At 39.3% G+C, this 25,446-nt stretch overlaps 1 protein-coding gene across 1 annotated transcript in view; it reads left to right on the top strand.

Annotated features, from left to right (window-relative positions):
- The window catches only part of CFAP44 (cilia and flagella associated protein 44), a 152,830-nt gene that overhangs the window by 90,706 nt on the left and 36,678 nt on the right, over positions 1–25,446 (top strand). Inside the window, exons 23-26 of the mRNA XM_054480666.2 lie at positions 2,611–2,807; positions 5,371–5,545; positions 13,761–13,938; positions 16,675–17,175. Coding sequence (XP_054336641.1) covers positions 2,611–2,807; positions 5,371–5,545; positions 13,761–13,938; positions 16,675–17,175 — 1,051 coding nt within the window. The remainder of the gene's footprint in view (positions 1–2,610; positions 2,808–5,370; positions 5,546–13,760; positions 13,939–16,674; positions 17,176–25,446) is intronic.

Below are 25,446 nucleotides of genomic sequence, written 5' to 3'. Positions count from 1 at the left end.
TGCAGGGAACAAGTGCCCACAGCTCTGGGACCCACTTGCCCATCCTTCTCCAAGTCAGGGTTCACCTCTGCCTCCCCACCATCCTTGTTATCAAATACTCTTTTCCTTAACTCCTGCTTTCCATCCCTGATCTGGGGACCCTCCATCCACCGTAGCATCATGTTTTCAGGGAACATATGGAAGGAAATAATAATAACCTAGTTAACTATCTGATTGGAATGTGGGGAGAGGATAAAGTTGTACCAAATAACACTGGGTATCACCAATGTTTTCATCTTTACCAATCTAATAGGCAAAATATAATAACTCTTGATTGAATAATCTGCATCCTTTTTATTATTGGTGGGGTTCAGCATTTCCTTTCATATGCCTATGGTTCATTTATATGTATTCTGAGAATTGTCTGTTTAGATTTCTTGCTCATTTTTCTTTGGGTCCTGTTTATTTCCCGCATTATTTTTAATTTTAGCCTCTTTATCTATATTACAGATATTTGCCTTTTATTCTACATATTGTAAATGCTTTCTCCTGCTCTGCCATTTGCCTTAAACTTTGTTCATATTTTTCTAACTGTGCAGAATTTGAAATTTTTATGTGATCAAAACCAGCTATATTTTCCTTCAGTTGTGTCTGGAGTTGGTTCCTTCCAGTGGGTTCTTGGTCTTGCTGACTTCAAGAATAAAGCTGCGGACTTTCACAGCAAGTGTTACAGCTCTTAAAGGTGGTACAGACCCAAAGAGTGAGCAGCAGCAAGATTTATTGTGAAGAGCGAAAGAACAAAGCTTCCACAGCATGGAAGGGGACCTGAGTGGGTTGCTGCTGCTGGCTGGGGTGGCCAGCTTTTGTTCCCTTATTTGTCCCCGCCCACATGCTGCTGATTGTTCCATTTTACGGAGCGCTGATTGGTCCATTTTACAGAGTGCTGACTGGTGCATTTACGATCCTTTAGCTAGACACAGAGTGCTGATTGGTGCATTTTTACAGAGTGCTGATTGGTGCACTTACAATCCTTTAGCTAGACACAGAGCGCTGATTGGTGCATTTTTACAGAGTGCTGATTGGTGCATTTACAATCCTTTAGCTAGACACAGAGTGCTGATTGGTGTGTTTTTACAGAGTGCTGATTGGTGCACTTACAATCCTCTAGCTAGACACAGAGTGCTGACTGGCGCATTTTTACTGAGTGTTGATTGGTGCATTTACAATCCTTTAGCTAGACACAGAGCACTGATTGGTGTGTTTACAATCCTCTAGCTAGACAGAAAAGTTCTCCAAGTCCCCACTCAACCCAGGAAGTCCAGCTGGCTTCACTTCTCAGTGTTAATCTGGGTCTCATGGAAAGGCTAAAATTTAAAAGTTCCAGTGGGCAAATACATAAAGGAAATAAGTCTTAAAGAGATGACAAAGATAGTATGTATGAAAGAAAAGGGAAAATTAAAAAGAAATAGTAAGTCATTTTAAAAGCAGACATAGAGTTTAAAAGATTAAGTTAGAAAAATAGTAAGAAAGGCAAACAAGCTAGGAATAATCAATATATACAAAAATAAATTAAATTCTAAGAAGTGCATGTTTGTGTGTGTGATAATTATGAACCAATGCCCCCAAATAACAAGGTAATTGATGAAAAAAATTTTTTAATTAATTTTTTTAATTGACAGATGAAGAGCTTTTAAAAATAAGACTCTGTGGGCTATGAGAGAAAGATAAACTAGAGATTAGTATGATTTCCTGAGCTTAATGTTTTTTACAGAGGCAAATAGGGGAATCTGATAGATTGGGACTTTCGTGAAATGTCATTAAACATGGAAAATTGAGGGGCAAAGAGTAGAAATGAAGAGGTCTGTACTTTTATTCAACTGCTCAAGGTCTGCTCTTTTTATAGTTACTATGTGCAAATAAATTGCATTGCCACATGTGTGGAAACACACACATATATACACACCACACATACCATGTAATTTAAGAAAACAAAATGTATTTTTAAAACATTTTGTGAGGTGAAGAATGAACATTCTTTAGTCTCTGGGGAATGAGAGTTAAAAATTATTTTTCCACTTTCTGATTTAGAGACCTTCACTCACACACAGATATTAATATATTTGTTTATATAATTTACATGTTTATATTTATTTATATATCTATGCATCAAAACACATACACAAACTATATATCTATTACAATATCTATTATACATTTTATATAATAATCTATTATATATGTGTAGATATATATACATAATATATAATATATAGTCTATTATATATAATATGTAGGGAGATGGATTATATTTCCTCAGAATTTGATATGATCTATTTACCATTAAACTGCAGTTTACCTGCAAAATTTTCATTTTTCCACATATTATGAAAACACTGATATTATAGTGATTAATAATGAGTTGTTTAGTATTTTCATTAGAAAGACTATATTTGCTCTTTAATCAAGTCCAATCCAACTTCCATGACATCCTGTTGGTATATATATGTTAAAATTTGAGTCTACCACAATATAATGATATAATAAGAATAGTGTATTGTAGTTTTATTACTTAGTAATTATGCAGAATGATCAAAATGGTGACTACTGCAAATACGTGTTTTATTTTTTCAGATTTCGAGATCCACTGGAAAATGATACTATTGTGGTTCATGCCATACTAAGTGACCACAAGATATCCTCTTACAGGCTGGTGCAGCCCTCTAAGTACTCCAAATTCAAACGAGCTAGTCAATCAGAGAGAAAAGCAAGCAAATTGGACAGGTTTGAAAAAGAGGGACCTGGAAGAAAGGACAGCCAGAGAGATGCAGGTAGCCTATGACAAGAAGGCTTTTAAATTCTTATTTACTAAGACTTCAAAAATTGTCTGTGGGCAGAACCATTGAACCTTCTTTGGTGGCTTGAGCTCAATCTCTTGTCCCTCTTCCTTCCATGATGGTTTTCTTTGGAGTAAATAATCAAGAGAGACAAAAGTGTACGGTATAGCTGAGAATGAGAGGCCACATTTTCCCAACAAATGCTCCATGTCCACTTTCCTCTTTAACGGAGTTTGTAAGACAGCCTACCCTGGTCATGTGACTGAGTGTGTGAGAGGACTGGATGCTGCTGTTTTCTTACTTGCCACATCTAGCTATTCTTAAATCTAGGATTTCCCCAGATGCTAGGTTCTAGGCAGTGGTTCGTTTTAGATTCCTGGGCCCTATTCCAAAGTGTGGGGCTAAAACACTGCATTTCAGACTATTTTCCAAGAATATATGCTTTAAATAGAATGATCAGAGAATAGAGGTATGAAAATAGTACCTCTAATCCCTGCAACCTGTTTCTTGTGGCTGCCCACAAGGTGACTGCAGATTAGTAAAAGAACGAGAATTCTGGAAATGGCTTGGAGAGCCATTCAATAATAAATAAAGGGTGCTGCTGCAGCCTGGCTAGATCTAGGCTATTGACAGTGATATAATACGAACATTAATATTGGTTTATCTTCTTCATTGGTAACTCTTTAATGTCTCATTTTTGCTTCTAGGATAAATTCTGAAACCGCTGTCCTGATACTTAATCCTTCCACAATCTATCCCTGTTCTGCGTTTCCAGTAGTGCCTTCTCATACTGTTCAGCTTGCCTGTTTAGTCTTTTGTCCTGTCTGCTGCTCCCTGATTATGTCTGACACTTCCACACCCAGGCTCCTGCCAGAGTGACCTCTTCACTTCTCTCCTCCCTGAATTCTACCAGTTCTTGGGGATGTAGCTTAAATTACACTTTTGTTTATAAGGCCTTCCCATGACCACCCAGGCCACATAAACTCTTCTTTCTCTATACCACCATATATTTGAAATATGAAATATGATGAAATGGTTATTTATAACTATATAAGTATCTCATATTATTTAATTTTTCATGTCTCTAAAGCTTGAACATGAATAGAGTAATTCCTCAATAGGAACTTGTTAGTAGACCAGGTGTGGTGGCTCACACTTGTAATCCCAGCACTTTGGGAGGCCAAGGCAGGTGGATCACTTGAGGTCAGGAGTCGGAGGCCAGCCTGGCCAACATGGTGAAACCCCATCTCTACTAAAAAATACAGTAATTAGCTGAGCATGGTGGCACATTCCTGTAGTCCCAGCTACCAGGAGGCTGTGTTGGGAGAATCACTTGAACCCCCGAGGCGGAGGTTGCAGTGAGCCAAGATTGCATCATTGCACTCTAGCCTAGGTGACAAAGTGAGACTCTGTCTCGAAAAAAAAAAAAAAAAGAAAGAAAGAAAAGAAACTTGTTAGTTGATACAGCCATTTTTTAATTTTTTAATTTTTTTTTTGAGACACAGAGTCTCTCTCTGTTCCCCAGGTTGGAGTGAAGTGGTCCAATCTAGGCTCACTGCAACCTCCGCCTCTCAGGTTCAAGCAATTCTGGCACTTCAGCCTTCTGAGTAACTGGGATTATACCTGGTTAATTTTTTTTTGTATTTTTAGTAGAGATGGGGGTTTCACCGTGCCCAGGCTTGTCTTGAACTCCTGAGCTCAGGCAATCTGCCTACCTTGGCCTTCCAAAGTGATAAGATTGTAGGAGTGAGCCACCAAGCCTGGCCATAAAGCCAATAATTTTTAAATTATTTATTTGATTGTGTTTCTGATGAGTTTTTTAGTTGGCTTCAGAGCACTTCAGTTGGAATGTGCCACCTCAAATTGTATGTATCGAATTGGACTTACTCGATTTTTCTCCTTTTCCCCATTTTCATCTCACAAACACTCTTTCCCAACATGTTAGTGGTCCACCATCATTTATCTTGTTCTCTAATTGTTTAATGTATGTCTTATCTTGCCAACTTTTTAATAAGGTTTTTAAAAGCAAAAAATGTGGCTTAGATCTTTTTATTTTGGCATTCTACAGTACTTATTATGGGGTTGAATTCATAGTAGTTGGTCAATAAATACATTTTTGTTTTTGTTTTGTTTTGTTTTGTTTGAGACAGAGTCTCACTCTGTTCCCCAGGCTGGAGTGCAGTGGCAAGATTTCAGCTTACTGCAACCTCTGCCTCCTGGTTTCAAGCAATTCTCCTGCCTCAGCCTCCCAAGTAGCTGAGATTACAGGAATGCACCACCACGGCTGGCTAATTTTTGTGTTTTTAGTAGAGATGGGGTTTCACCACGTTGCCCAGGCTGGTCTCAAACTCTTGACCTCAAGTGATCCACCCGCTTCAGCCTCCCAAAGTGCTGGGATTACAGGCGAGAGCCACCACAACTAGTGCTCAATAAATACTTTGATTTACAAATTCAATATATTCTCTGTGTTTTTTCTAATGCAGCAGGTTAAAAACAATATCTGAGAGTTTTGTTTTTATGTCTCAAAAAGGCTGAAAAATGTTGATTCTCTATATAGGTGGGAGTGTTACCACACAAGAAGAATCAATAATAGAAAAAGGGAAGAAATTTCGGCCTAAAACCCTAAGTGAAATCATGGTGGAAAATCAAATTGAGAAAACGAGAAAACTTATATTAAAAGCTGAAAGGGCACAACTAAAGATTCAACAGCGAAAAAAAGAATGGGAGGAACTGTGAGTTTTTTAATCTAAACTCTTATCTTTTTAATATGTGAGCCCCAAAATAATATATCTTAAAAATCTTTATATTTATTGACATTGTTATCATTTAAAATCAAAAGTGAAAACAATAAAAACAAAGAAGGAGATATTATAAACAGGTCAGCTGGATCTGTTAGGGTGGTGATACCTTGGTAGAACTTCTATAATCCTTAGAGTTTCCGGTCCAGGAATTCCATTTTGCTAATAATACTGTATAGTCAGAATGATTTTTAAGAATTAAGAAATGCTTTTCTATCTCAAAATTATAAATATATTCTCCTATATGTTCTTCTAACATCTTACAGTTTTGGCTCCTACCTTAAAGATCTTTAACCATCTGAAGTTAATTTCTTTCTTTTTAAAAAAAAAATCCAGTATTGATACGGGAGTGCTGGGAAGGGAAAGGAGTGGTCCCTTTAAATGATATGGAAGGGAGGAAGGGAAGTGCTGGGTAGAGAAAGGCGCGGTCCCTGGCTAGGGCTCCATCCCCACGGACCTAGGTGAGGACAGTCATTTCCTGCCCAAATGTTGCATTTCCCAAGACCACCCTGGCTTGCCATGCCCCTATCCTGGGCCTATTAAAACCTGAGACCATAGCAGGCAGACACAGAAGTGGCTGGACATCTGGACATCATGAGGGACACATTGGCAGAAGAAGACACAAGTAACTGGTCATCAAGAGCATGCTGACAGGCATCAACAGATGCCAGCACACTGGCAGGCCATTGACCAGTGGGATGAGGCAGAGTTTGGCGGGACAGTCAGGCTGGGGCTGCCGAATGGCCCAACTCCAGGGAAAAACTATCTCCCTTCTGGTTCTCCCATTGGTGGAGAGCTACTTCCACTCTATAAAAATTTGCACTCATTCTCCAAGCCTACATGTGATCCGATTCTTCCAGTACACCAAGGCAAGAAACCCCGGGATACAGAAATCCCTCTGTCCTTGTGATGAGGAAGGGGGTCTAATTGAGCTGGTTAACACAGGCTGCCTATAGACAGCAAACTAAGAGAGCATCCTGTAACACACGCCCATTGGGGCTTCAGCTGTAAACATTCACCCCTAGACACTGCCATGGGGTCGGAGCCTCACAGCCTGCCCGTCTGTATGCTCCCCTAGAGGTTTGAGCAATGGGGTACTGGAGAAGCGAGCCACACCCCATTGCACACCCTGCGAGGGGGACAAGGGAACCTTTCCCATTTAAACTGGGGACTCGTCTAGGATTGCAGAAGGTGAGTGTGAGTGAATGCCAAACTTTTGGGTCTGCCTCTCTTTCAAAACCCTGCCACCTTTCTCTTTCCTGTGGGTAAGAGACTCTGTTTCTCTTCACTGAGTTTTAAAAACTCTACCCTAAGTGGGAGGTCGAAACCCCCAGACTTTGTCTCTTTTCTGTCTTTGAAATGGCTCTTATCTCTTTTTTTATAATGTTAGGAGTTTTGCTACAGGCTGTGGAAACGTTACTAAGCAAAATGAGTGTTATTCTCAGCCTCTGAAGGTGAAAATCAGACCAACTCTTCCTAGAGATGCCATGTATGCCTCTACTTTGACAGCTGCAGGCGTGCATGGCTCAGGGTACCTCTCCTTACCCTTTTTCTTCCCAGCTTGGGCACCTGGGCATGCCTGCAGCAGGCAAGGGTCGAGCCCAACAGTCATGAGCAGGGCGGGAGAAAGCCATGATGGCAGCCGCAACCCCACAGGGCCAACGGACATGTGCTTCTCGCCCACCACGCCAACGGAACGTCTCCTCCCCTGGCCAAGGAATTCAATCTAGTCTGAACTGGGGGAAAGATATAAGAATTAGAAAGGCCCAGTTGCACTAAGCAAGGGGTTCTTCCCCCAGACTGTCTCCTCTTTTTGCCCCTTAAACTGTTTTTCTCTTTTTTTCCTTTTCTAAGTGAGAGGGCTCCCCCTAGCTCTGTTTCTGATAAGAAAGTTAACAGGAATGGCCCCTGCTGGCTGAGAACTGCAAATTTGGCAGGGCACATTTGAGACACTCTAAATAGATACAAACAGCCTCTAAAATACTTTTTCAGTCCCAACCTCGATTCCAGGCTTCAGGTTGAGGCCCTAGAAAGAAAATCCCGGTCTGAGGGATCTAAAGCCAGGCAACAGGCACAATGTAAAGCAGGACCAATTCCTGCCGACTAAACCTCTCACCCCATGGAAGGAGACCATGCTTCATGGCATAAACAGGCCCAGGGAACTCAGTTTTCCGACAGCAGGGAGAAATGGAGGCATAGGTGAGGGTGGTTAATTCCTATTCTCCAGGTTTCCCCTGCTTCATGGGTACATACCGCAGTGGTACCTATGGCCAGCTCAGGGATAAGGGGTGGAAAGTGAAAGGAGGATGCTAGCTTTCTGTCTCCATCATGGTCTGAGTTTTCACTGAAAGAAGGAAAGGAATGAGGGCTGCCTCTATTCCCTGTCCTTCAGAATGAGCAACCAGTTCTCTTCACCACCCCCAGCTTATACTCCTCTGGAGTGTATCCTGAACCACTGGGACTGTTTGACCTTCAGAATCTGGAGGAAAAACCCCTCATAGCCCTCTGCACAAGGGTTTGGCCAAATTATGATTTACAGGAAGGATGGCTTGGCCTCAGGAAGGAGCCATTCATTTTGATACCATTCAGCAGTTGGAATTTTTCTGTGGATGTGAGGACAGATGGTCTGAAGCCCCATATGTGCAGGCTTTCTATAGCTTGCAAGGCAATCCAGACTTTTGCCAACAGTGTAAGACTGATTGATCCAGCCCTTCTGTTGGCCATCTCAGGTTGCAAGGGGTAAGCCCAGGGAATTAAAGAGATGAGTCCCAGAGGCACCCCCAGCAGAGGAGTCAGCTCCCTCCAGCCTTGCTCCTCCGGATCCACCCTGACCTCCTTATCCAGCTTCAGCACCTCACTTGCCCCCTCTTAGAAATCCTCACCCTAAACAAGCCCCAGTCTCTCTCTTGCCCCTCCAACAGATGCCCAGTGAATTTGGGCCCAGTAAGGCCAAGGTCCCCTTCTCCCTACAGGACTTAAAGCAAATTAAGAGAGATCTTGGCAACTTTTCAGATGACCCTGTGAGACTTTCCAGAATTTCACCCAAATGTTTGAACGTTCCTGGAGAGATGTTATGTTGCTTTTCAATCAGATCCTGACAGACACTGAGAAGCAGTCTGCTCTGCAAGCAGCAGAGAGATTTGGGGATTAAAAAAAAAAAATCTGGTATGAGGTAGTTTCATGTCACAAGCACATGTTTTCATCTATATATTTTTATTTGCCATCTATATATTTTTGGTGACATGACTCTTCGTGTCTTTTTCTCACATTTGAATAGGATTGTTTGCTCTTTTACTGTTGAGATTTTAGACTTCTTTATATATTCTAGATACTAGTCCTGGATATATACTATACAGTAGTTGGATATATAGTTTACAAATATTTTCTCTTAGTCTGTAGCTTGTCTTTTCATTCCCTTAACAGAGTTTGAGTTTGTTCTTTTTTTTTTTTTTTTTTTTTGAGACAGAGTCTCATGTGTTGCCCAGGCTGGCATGCAGTGGTGCAATCTCGGCTTCTTGGCTCACTGCAAACTCCACCTCCTGGGTTCAAATGATCCTCCTGCCTCAGCCTCCCAAGTAGCTGGGATTACAAACATGTGCCACCATGCCCCACTAACTTTTGCATTTTTTTTTAGTAGAGACAGGGTTTCGTCATGTTGGCTAGGCTGGTTTGGAACCCCTGACCTCAAGTGATCTACCTGCTCTGGCCTCCCAAAGTGCTGGGAATACAGGTGTGAACCACTGCACTTGGCCTCTCTTAACAGAGTTTGTCACAGAGCAACAGTTTTTAATTTAGTTGATGTCCAACTTATCAATTTTCCATTTATAAATCTTGATTTTGGTGTCAAGTCTAAGAACTCTGCCTTGCCCTAGGTCCTAAATATTTTATCCTATTTTTGTTTAAACATTTTATAGTTTTTCATTTTATATTTAAGCTAATTTTTAAATAAGTTATCAGACTTAGATTGAGATTTGTTTGTTTTTTTCTTACGGATATCCAACTACTCTAGCATTTTTGTTGAAAAGACATTTCCTCCATTGAATTCCTTTTGCACCTTTGTCAGAAATCATTTGGACATATTTGTGTGGGTCTATTTCTGGGTTTACTTTCAAGTCTGTTGATCTATATATCTATCTTCTTACCAACACTACATTGTCTTGATTCATATATCTATATAATAGATCTTGAAATCCAGTAGAGTGATTCCTCTCATTTTATTTTTCGAAATTATTTTAGACATTATGATTACTTTGTCTTTCCATATAAATTTCAGAAAAATCTTGTCTATATGTATAAAAAATCTTGCCATAATGTCAATAAGAATTATGTTAAAGCAGTGTGTTAATTTGGGGAGAATTTGTATCTTTACTGTGTTGAGTCTTCTAATCCATGGACATGGTATGACTTTCCATTTATTTAGATCTTTGATTTTTTTCATCAGTGTTTTGCTGTTTTCAGCATAAAAAGTTCTATACATGTTTTGTTAGATTTGCACATACGCATTTCTTTTTTGAGCAATTTTAAACGGTATTGTGTTTTTAATATTGGTGTCTATGTGTTCACATTCACTGCTAGCATAGAAATATAATTGATTTTTGTTTGTTTATCTAGTATCCTGTGACCTTTCTGAACTGTCTCAGTTGTAAGAGTTTTTTTGGTAGGTTTCTTGATATTTTATGTGTAGACAACCATGTCATTTGGAAACAGGAACAGTTTTATTTCTAATCTGTTTGCATCTTGTTTCCTTTTCTTATTGCACTGGCTGGAACTTCCAGTACTATATTGAAATACAGTGGGAAGAACTAGCATCCACACTTTGTTCCTTATCTTAGGAAGCATTCAGTGGTTAAATAATATAGCTGTTTCCATCCTTTACCTCAGCCTACCTATACTTTTATGTTTAAAGTTAGTGTCTTTACTAACTTCACTAGGCAACATACAATTGGGTCGTGTTTTTAAATCCACGCTGCCCATTTCTCTCATTCAATGGTATATTTAGACCATTTATGTTTAATGTACTTATTTATATTTAGGGCTTACATCTGCTATTCTATATTTTGTTTTGTTTGTTTTATTTTTTTGGATTTCTGTTTTCTTTCTTCTGCTTTACTAAGGAATTTGTCAATGAATTCATCTGTAAGTATTCTTTGAGGGATAGTTTTAAATACAAATTTAAAATTTTTGTTGTTATAATGCTATCCAGATGTTCTATTTCTTCTTGAGTTAGTTTTTATAATTTGTGTCTTTGAAGAAATTTGTGCATTTCATCTAAGTTGTCAATTTTATTGGCATAAGGTAGTTTATATTACTCCCTTATATTTATTTTAATTTCTGTAGTATCTGTTTTGATGCCCTCTGTTTTATTTATATTGTTAATTTTCATATTCTGTCTTTTTCTTGATCATTCCAGCTAGTGATTTACCCATGTTATAGATCTTTTCAAATAACTAGCTTTTGGTCATAGATTTTAAAATATTGTTTGGTCTGCTTTCTCTGTAATTGATTTACTATTATTTTTATAATTTCTTCCCTTCTAGTTAACTTAGGTTTAATTAGCTTTTAGTTTCTTGCTTCTTAATGTGTAAACTTGTGTACAAGCTTTGATTCTATGCCCTTCTTCTTTTGTAATATAAACATTTAAACTATAAATTTCCTCCTAAGCATTGAGTTAGCTGCATTACACATTTTCATATGGTAGACATTTATTATCACTTAGTCCAAAGTATTTCTAATATCCCTTGTGATTACTTCCTTGACTTGCAGTTTAGTTTCCAAAGATTTGGGGTTTAAAAAATATCTTCCTATTAGATTTCTAATTTAGTTGTTTGTGGTAATAGAAAATAGTCTGTATAATTTACCTTATTAAAGATTTATGGAGAACTTTGTTATGGCCATGCATATACAGTCTATCTACATAAAAGTTCAATATGTGCTTGAAAAGAGTATGCTTTCTTGCATTGCTTGGTGTAGTGTTCTATAAATGTCAATTAGGACAAGATGATTGATAATGTTTTTCATATCTTCTATGCCTTTCTGTCTTTGAAAGCATGATTTTTTATGATTATTCTTGAATGTCCTCTGTACTCAACAAGGTCTCTCCAGTTGGTGGGAACATGAGTGATTCCCAGCTATGTGTAAACTATGAGAATTATTTGTTCTACAGTTTCCCAGTAATTGTACTTTTCATAGGAATTGTTCTTTGCCCAGCTTCATGGTGGCTCACATTACACATGTACAGATAAATACTCAGCCAAAATGTTAAGGCGCTATGTAGATTTCCAGAGGCATTTCTTGGTGTACCTCTGATATTCTTTTCCACAAATTCTTAGCACCAAATTTGGCCTCCCTGTACTCTAATCTCTGTCTCTTCAGTCAGTGAGTTCACTGGGCTGTATTTGGGATCCTGATCCTACTCCACAGGCTGGTAATTTCCTCTATGTGGCAGCCAGGAGATAATAAGGATCATGTCTTTTTACTTTTCTCAAGAATTACAGTTTTGTGCTGCTTATTTTCAATGTCTGAACATAGTTGTTTCACATATTTTTTGTTCAGTTTTCTGGTTGTTTATATTATGAGGATTATAATGGGCCCTGTTACCCTCACATGGCCAGAGGCAGAAGTAGCTCTTCTCTTCCGTTCCTTTCCTTTTTCTTTCCTTCCTTTTTCTTTCTTTCCTTTCCTTTCTCCCTTTCTCCTTTCCTTTTCTTTAAAGATAGTAATCCTTCATTTTAGTGCAGTTTTACACAAATAAATGATTATCAGTTAATACAATAGATGGTATGGGTTTCCTCTGAGAGCTATGTGTACATGTTCATGTTGACTAGTAGACTTTACTTTAAAAAATTAGACAGGAATGTTGTGAACTCCCAGTGAAGGACCCTTTATTAGTACCAAGGTACTATCATAGCCCGTACCTTTAGATACCTTAGTGCTTCCAAAGCAGAGAGTTCAGTTTCTGTAGAGAGTAGTTCTTCAATTTTAGTCTGGATATAAAGATTGCCACTGTTTTGTATGTGTGTAGGTGGGAAAGTTTGGGAGGGCCCAACTGGTTTAAGCATTTTTTTTCAAACCTTTAATTAATTTTGCTAAATATATCTAGCATTCCATTCCACTCTCTATATCTGTCCTCTTTGTGCTTGGAGCATTCTAGGGACTTCACCAAGAAGATAATATTCAATCCTTTTTGTGGCCTTATCTTGTGGGTGTTCTGGGCTATAGTTTGGTCTGGTTTATTCATTAATGTAATTTCATCTTCTTTTTGTCTTCCAGAAATGTATCAGTGTCACTGGTTTGCTCATGGCTTTCTATTCCCTTCTTAGCTTTTCTGATAATTTACAATGTTTTGTACTTCTATACTGTCATTTTCAGGGAATTTGGGGACAGAGGGAGAGGCAAATATGTGTGCTCATGCTATCATCTTAAACTAGATACCTTTTCTGAAAATTTTACAGCAAGCACTTATACAATTAAAAAGTTTAATTTTCTGGGCATGATGGCTCACACCTATAATCCCAGCACATTGGGAGGCCGAGGTGGGCGGATCATGAGGTCAGGAGATCGAGACCATCCTGGCCAACATGATGAAACCCCGTCCCTACTAAAAACACAAAAATTAGCTGGGTGTGGTGGTGCATGCCTGTAGTCCCAGCTGCTTGGGAGGCTGAGGCAGGAGAATCGCTTGAACCTGGGAGATGGAGGTTGCAGTGAGCCAAGATCACACCATTCACTCCAGCCAGGCAACAGAGTGAGACTCCGTCTCTAAATAAATAAATAAATAAAAAGTTTAATTGACTTTTTTGTCATTAAAAAACCCACCTAATTGCCAAGGCTTAATTTATATCAAGAGAATAAATAACAATGTTAATATGAATTACTTAGAAGTGAACCAAAGCCTACCAGTAATTCAGATTATTTCAGTACAATCTAGTGATTGGTTCCTATTTATATAATTGTATATTATTTTGCTTGGGATACTTTAAAAATAGTAATTGACTTTTAAAAAATGCTTGGGCTCTGTGACAAAAGTGGCATCACAGATTTGAAATTATACTTTTGTTTCATGATTAAATTTGAATATATGCCTATATTAAAGTAGACAAATTAGAGTTTATTGTCATATTTGTGTGTGGGTTTTCTGTTTTTCTAATAGATACAAGAGTAAACCTGGTGATAACTATGAAGATCCCAAAGATCTTCAAGCCATCAAAGAAGCCCAGGTGTATATGGGAGATTTCAATCTGAAGACAGCCCCAGACTACAAGATACCTGAGCACATGAGAATAAATGCTGCCAAGAAGGAAGAGGAACTAGGACACCTAGATTCTTTGGTACTTATCTACAGATTTTATGACAATGGAGAAAGTACCGTGGGTTCTTAATTAAATTCTGCTAAAACCACTCATTTCCCTATCTGGTCAATAAGAATATATAACCATAGAAATTTAGAACTGGGAAAGACTTCCATGATTATCTAGAATGTCCTCTTTTTACAAATAAGGAAACTGAGACCCAGAGAGGACAAGAGATTTGTCCGTGATTAGTCAGCTGATATGGAAGAACCAGCTGCAAATACTTACAGTGTATCTGAGGGTTATAGATGGGTATTACCTGACAGGTATGGCAGGGTCATCAAGGATATCTGGTAATCTAGGTCGGAGTTTGACTCTCTGATGAACGTCTCTATCTCTTTTTTTGCTGTGGCCTTATTAGAAGTATTAATACATCTTTGTTGAGTTAGCATTTCTCAGAAGACTCATTCTGTCTTTGAGCTTTCCTTAAAATACCGTGTTTTAGTACCAGTTTCATGGGTAAGCTTATATTTTGTGGACTTTGAACCTCTGAAGTTCAAACAAATCCTCATTGGATGTAGTTTTTCATTGCCATGGACCACCAAGGACTTAGATTTAAAAGGCCATTGTTTAGCCTTTTTTTGTGGGACTTCCAAACTTTTCTAGGCAACTCAATGCTAACAAATTAATATATTTCTTTGTTATTTTCTCCGCATTCCTCCAAACCACTTTCAATCGTCCTGATCATTCTGGTGCCCATTTTCTTATGAAAGTTCCTCTTCCTGCTATATTAATTCCTTAATCACCATTTGAACTGACAAGTGACTTTTTATACTTAAAGGCTTAAAGGTCATCTGAGCTACTACTTTTAGGAGAACTTGATACATGGTAACCTAATGTGGTTTTGGAGGTTGCACATTTCAAGGCATCACTTTGGAGAGGGTGCCAATCACATCACAGATATATTAATAGTATTTTTGAATATTTTATAATTTTCTGACAGATAAAAATGAAATGTCCTGAGGAAGGGGTGTCTTTTTCTGTTTCACCAAAGAGATGCATCCCAGCTGCACAAGGGTCCTGGCTTGGCAATTCATATCCACAAATCCATTTTCATAACTCATAACTGTGTGTTTCTCATCAAAATGGACAATTTGGACATTTTAGTAATGACTATTTGGATTGTTTTCCTAGTTGTTCTTCTAAGGTAATTTTTATTTATTCATCATGTTATATACATCATTGTAGAGAAATGTTCTTATGACTACAATTTATCCAATCTGAAATTTCATACTCTAGCTAGAGGAGATGGGCAGGTATGATATCTTCAACTTAATTGCATTACACTGAAATTTGCTTTATTAAAATAAAATCACATAGAACACCTCTTTCTACAAGTCAGAAGACTGGAATTCTGTTTCCATCTCTGCCACTTAATAGCCATGTGAACTTTGCTAAGTCATATAAATCTCCCTAAGCCTTTTATTTCATCTGTACAAAGAGTATTAATACCAATTAACAATAAGATATGTCTGGTATACCTCATAGGGTTAATTTAATGGTCAACATCCATAAATGGTCTTTATTGTCATGGTCAAATTGAAAATCATTGAAAAGTATTAAATATTTTTAAAATAGTGTATTATTCGTCTTTTTTCTCAGCCAGTATTTAGGTTTGTGTGGTATTTGAAAAACTAGAAAGAAAGAGTTGATGTGTGAAGAGGCTCCTTAAAGAGGTAGGCCTTACAGCCATCAGTGATTTGGGTTTGTTCTTGGTGGCCTAATCTGCAATCCCTCAGAGACTTCACAGGTGGTTGTCCATTCACCCAACTGCTGGCTTTTGAGTTTAAACCTTAGTGGTTTAAAGGTTTATTTTCAAGTTGCAGAACATTTCCTCTATCTTGATACAGTTTTCTGTGTTGCAGATAGTAAACATATATGTAGCTTTTGTAAGACTGCTTGAAGGAGTGACTTTTGATCTTTAAAAAACTGTATGTTTATGCAAAGTAACTCTTAATGGCCTTTGGACAATCTAGTAGCCTAACTGCACACAGAAAGTAGGGTAGGGTTGCATGTGCTCTCAGGCTCTCGGAATGGCATTTAGAAAACAGACCAGGGAGACAGCTGGTAATGAAAGGGCAATGAGATTGTATAGCCCCTGTGCCTGGAAGCAGAGGCACAGCTTGGCTTTGATAAATGGAGAAAGAATGAAGGAAGGATCCTGCAGTCTCTTGGTATGACATGCTACTGAAATTCAGAATCATGGCCTTGCCTACACAAGGAGTAACAATAATCATGTGGCCAAAATACAGAATGAAAATAGGCTAACCTGTAGTTTGGGCCTAGGTGGGCAGCCCTAAGTGAGTCTAAGTCAAAGGGATTCAAAGTCCCAGGAGGAAAATGAATTAATGGCCTTCCCCTTCCTCCCTGGAGAGAGTATGCAGCTTGAATAAGGCTCCTGGAAGGACTTCCATGGAGTGATAAAGGAGGACAGGGGAACTCAGCCACATGAGCCAGCTGGAGGGAACAAATCGTGGGAAGCCAAGAGATACCAGAGGTCACATGTAGACTGTCCTTCCATCTTGGAGGGCCTAAATGGAAAAAATCCTAAATATTAGAGAAAAGGGAAACTTGGTGGTAAAAAGGTATGATCAGATGAATTTTTATCTTGAATTTTTGCTAGGCCTTTCAGCAAGGGAAAAGAGCAGATCATATTCTCATACAGTTATTTGTCAGAGGGTTGTACTGTTGTTTCCTTCCTCTTCTTTTTTTCAGGTCCATGGAAATAAAAGGCACATGAACAAGTGCATTCTCTCTCTTAGAGACCTTAAAGTGGCTGTTGTTGAGGAAATACAGTGCCTGGTACAAGAACTGAAGAACATTCAGTCGACTCTTCACATATCCAAGCACATACCCATTCCCAAAATTCCTCAGATACACCCAGAAGAGGTTCCAGAAAAGAGATTTCAGTATGATGAAGAAACTCTCCTAAATTTTAAGCAACAGCAAATGAAAAGTAATGATGAAAAGTCCCCCGGAGTGGAAGAGACAGGGTCTGGAGGCCCAGGTGGAGGATTCCTCAAGCTGTCTTCTGGAAAGGATGGGGATTTGACAACCCGTGATTCAATATCTAGATCATCAAAGGCATCAACATTCAGCCTAGATATACCAAAGTATATGGAATTTGAAAAAGCAGAGCCAACGGATGTGGAGCTGGAAATTATGAAGAGAGACGAGATTAAACACGTGTACATGCAACAGTATTTGGTCAACAGGGTAAGGGTGGACCTATTCTTAGTTAAAGCTGAAAGAGAGAAGAGAAGGGAAAAAATTGGGTCAGGTTTTTTGTTTATTTATTTAAAATTTCTCTGCATGAACCTTTCCCAAACCCTGACCAGCTCACCACTCAGTGATGGCTTGGCTTCCTCCCCATCCTTGGCCTTCTGGAAATCATTGTGCTCTTCCCAGAACTACAGAGCTTTTAAACTTTTTTTTTTTGTTTTGGAAAGCTGACAAAGAATGAAGGGGAAGCCCATGTTTCAGTTACTTGGCATCTAACTGAAGTCATCGTAAAGGGGAAGTGGAGGAGCAGCTTTTAGATGATGGATCGAACACACATGATGGATGGAACATAGTTAAGAATTTTCCAGAGAAACAGGGCACCCTCTGCTTTTCACACCATCCTTTTTCTCTAATATGTGGTTTGTTCCATTAGTAAAAGTGTTTATGGTGATTACTCGGTTTGAGATTGTTCTGGAGCTGGAATGGTGACTATTTTTATTTCTAGGAAAATCAGGACCAGACTAGGACCTGTTGGGCAGGATGTTCTTTGAATATGAAAGGAGAAGAACCTTCCTTGGATAGATAACTCTCTGCTGCCAGCCATGTGGATTCCCTTTCCTCAGTGTGTCTTTCCAGCTCCACCCTGTGGTGATGCCCTCAATAGCTTCCCAGCCTTATTCTTCGCCATTATCTCTTCTTTGTCCAGCCCTGTTTTCTCACTGTTCTTGCCTCTCTCCACTCCACCTTTTCCTCCCACACCATTGAGTTTTGCATCTGTGCTTTTTCCTTTGCTGTTTCCTTCTACCAGTAATGACTTCCTTCCACCAGTAATGACTTCCTTCCAGAGTTGAGTCATCATTCAAAGCGTGGCTCAGTTCCAAACCCTCTCCAGCATTTTCCGCCCACATTACTTATGCTGTCCTTGTTTCTAAACTCCAATTGCACCTGTAATAAGCATCTCATGTTTTACACTAATTTTCCTTGCTGTTTCATGGGTATTAGTATTGTCTTGAAAATTAAATTACACAATTCTTGAGCGAAGGGCCACATATACTTCTTCTGATTCCTCCACATAGTCTAGGACAATCTCAAACATATAATAGATATTCAGTCAAAGGTTTTGATTGATTTAATTGTAACTAATTTTTATTTTATTTTATTATTATTATACTTTAAGTTTTAGGGTACATGTGCACAGTGTGCAGGTTTGTTACATATGTATACATGCGCCATGTTGGTGTGCTGCACCCATTAACTTGTCATTTAGCATTAGGTATATCTCCTAATGCTATCCCTCCCCCCTGCCCCCACCCCATAACAGTCTCCAGAGTGTGATGTTCCCCTTCCTGTGTCCATGCGTTCTCATTGTTCAATTCCCACCTATGAGTGAGAACATGTGGTGTTTGGTTTTTTGTCCTTGCGATAGTTTGCTGAAAATGATGGTTTCCAGTTTCATCCATGTCCCTGCAAAGGACATGAACTCTTCATTTTTTATGGCTGCATAGTATTCCATGGTGTATATGTGCCACATTTTCTTAATCCAGTCTATCATTGATGTACACTTCGGTTGGTTCCAAGTCTTTGCTATTGTGAATAGTGCCGCAATAAACATACGTGTGTATGTGTCTTTATAGCAGCATGATTTATAATCCTTTGGGTATATACCCAGTAATGGGATGGCTGGGTCAAATGGAATTTCTAGTTCTAGATCCCTGAGGAATCGCCACACTGACTGCCACAATGGTTGAACTAGTTTACAATCCCACCAACAGTGTAAAATAGTTCCTATTTCTCCACATCCTCTCCAGCACCTGTTGTTTCCTGACTTTTTAATGATCGCCATTCTAACAGGTGTGAGATGGTATCTCATTGTGGTTTTGATTTGTATTTCTCTGATGATCAGTGGTGGTGAGCATTTTTTCATGTGTCTGATGGTTGCATAAATGTCTTCTTTTGAGAAGTGTCTGTTCATATCCTTTGCCCACTTTTTGATGGGGTTATTTGTTTTTTTCTTGTAAATTTGTTTGAGTTCATTGTAGATTCTGGATATTAGCCCTTTGTCAGATGAGTAGGTTGCAAAAATTTTCTCCCATTTTGTAGGTTACCTGTTCACTCTGATGGTAGTTCTTTTGCTGTGCAGAAGCTATTTAGTTTAATTAGATCCCATTTGTCAATTTTGGCTTTTGTTGCCATTGCTTTTCGTGTTTTAGACATGAAGTCCTTGCCCATGCCTATGTCCTGAATGGTATTGCCTAGGTTTTCTTCTAGGGTTTTTATGGTTTTAGGTCTAACATGTAAGTCTTTAATCCATTTTGAATTAATTTTTGTATAAGGTGTAAGGAAGGGATCCAGTTTCAGCTTTCTACATATGGCTAGCCAGTTTTCCCAGCACCATTTATTAAAAAGGGAATCCTTTCCCCATTGCTTATTTTTGTCAGGTTTGTCAAAGATCAGATGGTTGTAGATATGCGGCATTATTTCTGAGGGCTCTGTTCTATTCCATTGATCTATATCTCTGTTTTGGTACCAGTACCATGCTGTTTTGGTTACTGTAGCCTTGTAGTATAGTTTGAAGTCAGGTAGCATGATGCCTCCAGCTTTGTTCTTTTGGCTTAGGATTGACTTGGCGATGCGGGCTCTTTTTTGGTTCCATATGAACTTTAAAGTAGTTTTTTCCAATTCTGTGAAGAAAGTCATTGGTAGCTTGATGGGGATGGCATTGAATCTATAAATTACCTTGGGCAGTATGGCCATTTTCATGATATTGATTCTTCCTACCCATGAGCATGGAATGTTCTTCCATTTGTTTGTGTCCTCTTTTATTTCATTGAGCAGTGGTTTGTAGTTCTCCTTGAAGAGGTCTTTCACATCCCTTGTAAGTTGTATTCCTAGGTATTTTATTCTCTTTCTAGCAATTGTGAATGGGAGTTCACTCATGATTTGGCTCTCTGTTTGTTTGTTATTGTTGTATAAGAATGCTTGTGATTTTTGTACATTGATTTTGTATCCTGAGACTTTGCTGAAGTTGCTTATCATCTTAAGGAGATTTTGGGCTGAGACAATGGGGTTTTCTAGATATACAATGTCATCTGCAAACAGGGACGATTTGACTTCCTCTTTTCCTAATTGAACGCCCTTTATTTCCTTCTCCTGCCTAACTGTCCCAGGCAGAACTTCCAACACTATGTTGAATAGGAGTGGTGAGAGAGGGCATCCCTGTCTTGTGCCAATTTTCAAAGGGAATGCTTCCAGTTTTTTCCCATTCAGTATGATATTGGCTGTGAGTTTGTCATAGATAGCTCTTATTATTATGAGATACGTCCCATCAATACCTAATTTATTGAGAGTTTTTAGCATGAAGGGTTGTTGAATTTTGTCAAAGGCCTTTTCTGTGTCTATTGAGATAATCTTGTGGTTTTTGTCTTTGGTTCTGTTTATATGCCAGATTACATTTATTGCTTTGCGTATATTGAACCAGCCTTGCATCCCAGGGATGAAGCCCACTTGATCATGGTGGTTAAGCTTTTTGATGTGCTGCTGGATTTGGTTTGCCAGTATTTTATTGAGGATTTTTGCATCAGTGTTCATCAAGGATATTGGTCTAAAATTCTCTTTTTTTGTTGTGTCTCTGCCAGGCTTTGGTATCAGGATGATGCTGGCCTCATAAAATGAGTTAGGGAGGATTCCCTCTTTTTCTATTGATTAGAATAGTTTCAGAAGGAATGGTACCAGCTCCTCCTTGTACCTCTGGTAGAATTCTGCTGTGAATCCATATGGTCCTGGACTTTTTTTGGTTGGTAAGCTATTGATTATTGCCACAATTTCAGCTCCTGTTATTGGTCTATTCAGAGATTCAACTTCTTCCGGGTTTAGTCTTGGGAGGGTGTATGTGTCGAGGAATTTATGCATTTCTTCTAGATTTTCTAGTTTATTTGCATAGAGGTGTTTGTAGTATTCTCTGATGGTAGTTTGTATTTCTGTGGGATCCGTGGTGATATCCCCTTTATCATTTTTTATTGCGTCTATTTGATTCTTCTCTCTTTTCTTCTTTATTAGTCTTGCTAGCGGTCTATCAGTTTTGTTGATCTTTTCAAAAAACCAGCTCCTGGATTCATTAATTTTTTGAAGGGTTTTTGTGTCTCTATTTCCTTCAGTTCTGCTCTGATTTTAGTTATTTCTTGCCTTCTGCTAGCTTTTAAATGTGTTTGCTCTTGCTTTTCTAGTTCTTTTAATTGTGACATTAGGGTGTCAATTTTGGATGTTTCCTGCTTTCTCTTGTGGGCATTTAGTGCTATAAATTTCCCTCTACACACTGCTTTGAATGTGTCCCAGAGATTCTGGTACGTTTATTTCTGCCTTCATTTCGTTATGTACCCAGTAGTCATTCAGGAGCAGGTTGTTCAGTTTCCATGTAGTTGAGCGATTTTGAGTGAGTTTCTTAGTCCTGAGTTCTAGTTTGATTGCACTGTCGTCTGAGAGACAGTTTGTTATAATTTCTGTTCTTTTACATTTGCTGAGGAGTGCTTTACTTCCAACTATGTGGTAAATTTTGGAATAGGTGTGGTATGGTGCTGAAAAAAATGTATATTCTGTTGATTTGGGGTGGAGAGTTCTGTAGATGTCTATTAGGTCCACTTGGTGCAGAGCTGAGTTCAATTCCTGGGTATCCTTGTTAACTTTCTGTCTTGTTGATCTGTCTAATGTTGACAGTGGGGTGTTAAAGTCTCCCATTATTATTGTGTGGGAGTCTAAGTCTCTTTGTAGGTCACTAAGGACTTGCTTTATGAATCTGGGTGCTCCTGTATTGGGTGCATATATATTTAGGATAGTTAGCTCTTCTTGTTGAATTGATCCCTTTACCATTATGTAATGGCCTTCTTTATCTCTTTTGATCTTTGTTGGTTTAAAGTCTGTTTTATCAGAGACTAGGATTGCAACCCCTGCCATTTTTTGTTTTCCATTTGCTTGGTAGATCTTCCTCCATCCCTTTATTTTGAGCCTATGTGTATCTCTGCATATGAGATGGGTCTCCTGAATACAGCACACTGATGGGTCATGACTCTTTATCCAATTTGCCAGCCTGTGTCTTTTAATTGGAGCATTTAGCCCATTTACATTTAAGGTTAATATTGTTATGTGTGAATTTGATCCTGTCATTATGATGTTAGCTGGTTATTTTGCCTGTCAATTGATGCAGTTTCTTCCTAGCATGATTGGTCTTTACAATTTGGCATGATTTTTCAGTGGCTGGTACCAGTTGTTCCTTTCCATGTTTAGTGCTTCCTTCAGGAGCTCTTGTAAGGCAGGCCTGGTGGTGACAAAATCTCTCAGCATTTGCTTGTCTGTAAAGGATTTTATTTCTCCTTCACTTATGAAGCTTAATTTGGCTGGATATGAAATTCTGCGTTGAAAATTCTTTTCTTTAAGAATGTTGAATATTGGCCCCCACTCTCTTCTGGCTTGTAGAGTTTCTGCAGAGAGATCCGCTGTTAGTCTGATGGGCTTCCCTTTGTGGGTAACCCTGCCTTTCTCTCTGGCTGCCCTTAACATTTTTTGCTTCATTTCAACTTTGGTGAATCTGACAATTATGTGTCTTGGAGTTGCTCTTCTCGAGGAGTATCTTTGGGGCGTTGTTTGTATTTCCCGAATCTGAATGTTGGCCTGCCTTGCTAGATTGGGGAAGTTCTCCTGGATAATATCCTGCAGAGTGTTTCCCAACTTGGTTCCATTCTCCCTGTCACTTTCAGGTACACCAATCAGATGTAGATTTGGTCTTTTCACATAGTCTCATATTTCTTGGAGGCTTTGTTCATTTCTTTTTATTCTTTTTTCTCTAACCTTCCCTTCTCGCTTCATTTCATTAATTTCATCTTCCATCACTGATACCCTTTCTTCCAGTTGATTGCATCAGCTCCTGAGGCTTCTGCATTCTTCACGTAGTTCTGGAGCCTTGGCTTTCAGCTCCATCATCTCCTTTAAGGACTTCTCTGCGTTGGTTATTCTAGTTATCCATTCGTCTAATTTTTTTTCAAAGTTTTTAACTTCTTTGCCATTGGTTTGAATTTCCTCCTGTAGCTCGGAGTAGTTTGATTGTCTGAAGTCTTCTTCTCTCAGCTCCTCAAAGTCATTTTCCGTCCAGCTTTGTTACGTTGCTGGTGAGGAGCTGCGTTCCTTTGGAGGAGGAGAGGTGCTCTGCTTTTTAGAGTTTCTAGTTTTTCTGCTCTGTTTTTTCCCCATCTTTGTGGTTTTATCTACTTTTGGTCTTTGATGATGGTGACGTACTGAAGGGTTTTTGGTGTGGATGTCCTTTCTGTTTGTTAGTTTTCCTTCTAACAGACAGGACCCTCAGCTGCAGGTCTATTGGAGTTTGCTAGAGGTCCACTGCAGACCCTGTTTGCCTGGGTATCAGCAGCGGTGGCTGTAGAACAGCGGATCTTGGTGAACTGCAAATGCTGCTGCCTGATTGTTCCTCTGGAAGTTTTGTCTCAGAGGAGTACCTGGCCGTGTGAGGTGTCAGTCTGCCCCTACTGGGGGGTGCCTCCCAGTTAGGCTGCTCAGAGGTCAAGGACCCACTTGAGGAGGCAGTCTGCCCGTTCTCAGATCTCCAGCTGCATGCTGGGAGAACCACTACTCTCTTCAAAGCTGTCAGACAGGGACATTTAAGTCTGCAGAGGTTACTGCTGTCTTTTGGTTTGTCTGTCCCCTGCCCCCAGAGGTGGAGCCTACAGAGGCAGGCAGGCCTCCTTGAGCTGTGGTGGGTTCTACCCAGTTCGAACTTCCCGGCTGCTTTGTTTACCTAATCAAGCCTGGGCAATGGCAGGCGCCCCTCCCCCAGCCTCGCTGCCACCTTGCAGTTTGATCTCAGACTGCTGTGCTAGCAATCAGCGAGACTCCGTGGGTGTGGGACCCTCCGAGCCAGGTGTGGGATGTAATCTCCTGGTGTGCCATTTTTTAAGCCCATTGGAAAAGCGCAGTATTAGGGTGGGAGTGACCCGATTTTCCAGGTGCCGTCTGTCACCCCTTTCTTTGACTAGGAAAGGGAACTCCCTGACCCCTTGTGCTTCCCAAGTGAGGCAGTGCCTCGCCCTGCTTTGGCTGGTGCATGGTGCGCTGCACCCACTGTCCTGCACCCACTGTCTGGCACTCCCTAGTGAGACGAACCCGGTACCTCAGATGGAAACGCAGAAATCACCCGTCTTCTGTGTCGCTCAGGCTGGGAGCTGTAGACTGGAGCTGTTCCTATTTGGCCATCTTGGCTCCACCCTCTAATTTATTAATTTAACAAATATTTATTGGATGTTCTGTATGCAGGGACATTGACAGATAGGATTAGGGATACAAAAATTCTTAAGAAAGACATGTTCTGTATCTTCACAAAGCTTATAGGCTATTGGGATTGGAGAGAATAAAACAAGTGTAATCCTTACAGACTTGGAGACCTATGTGGTCCAGTTTAAGAACGGTGTTGTGTTGAAGAAAATATAGACCTGCCTCCAAATAAATGCAGGAATAATTCAAGTTTGTTAAACAAGCTTTAAAGGGGAGCCCAAACATATAGTCTATAGCGATAGTTACTTAAAAGTTTAATTTTTTCTTCTCTCTCTGTTTTTTTTTTTTTTTTTTTTTTTTTCAGCTCTCTAAATTTCTCTGGTAGTTTCTCTGCTCTAAACCCACAGGTCTCTTTCTCTCCTCAGCCCTAGTCTGGATCCTCACTTACTATAGGCTTTTGACAGTTGAGGCTGCCTATCATGTGCAAACTAATTAAAAACACAGAATGGTTTGTCTCTTCCTATTGTTCCAGTTTCCTCAGGAGAATCAGCCCTTGGGGCTATCTCTTGACCTCTTCATCTCCTTTGTGATACTGGGGGGGAAAGCTGTACCAAAATCAGAACAAAACTGAGGACTTAAAATTATTAGGACCATAATGGATTAAAGTCTGGACCAGGACTTGGGTTACTTAGGCTCTTATCAGGAAAACTACCTTTGACCTTAATTTCTTCAATCTTAGAAAAAGATTGAACAGGTTTTTTGTGGTTCCATGATTATTTTATCTATTTAAAAATATTTACCATTCTGTGGGTTTGAAAATTTTCAACATAAGAAGTTGGGAAACGTATTTATTCGTGCTTACTGTATAAAAGGGATTGTCGAGATATTATGGAGAATAAAGAGGAGACAGAAACACTACCCACTCAGAGAGCTCATAAGCTACACAGTAAAGCAAGAAGGGTATTCTTGATTGATGGCCTAGTCAATGGTGAAGAA

The sequence above is a fragment of the Pongo pygmaeus genome, chromosome 2, assembly GCF_028885625.2.
Source record: "Pongo pygmaeus isolate AG05252 chromosome 2, NHGRI_mPonPyg2-v2.0_pri, whole genome shotgun sequence".
Lineage (NCBI taxonomy): Eukaryota > Metazoa > Chordata > Mammalia > Primates > Hominidae > Pongo > Pongo pygmaeus.
The sequence above is the reverse complement of the archived record's forward strand: the minus strand, read 5'-3'. Positions and strand labels throughout refer to the sequence as shown.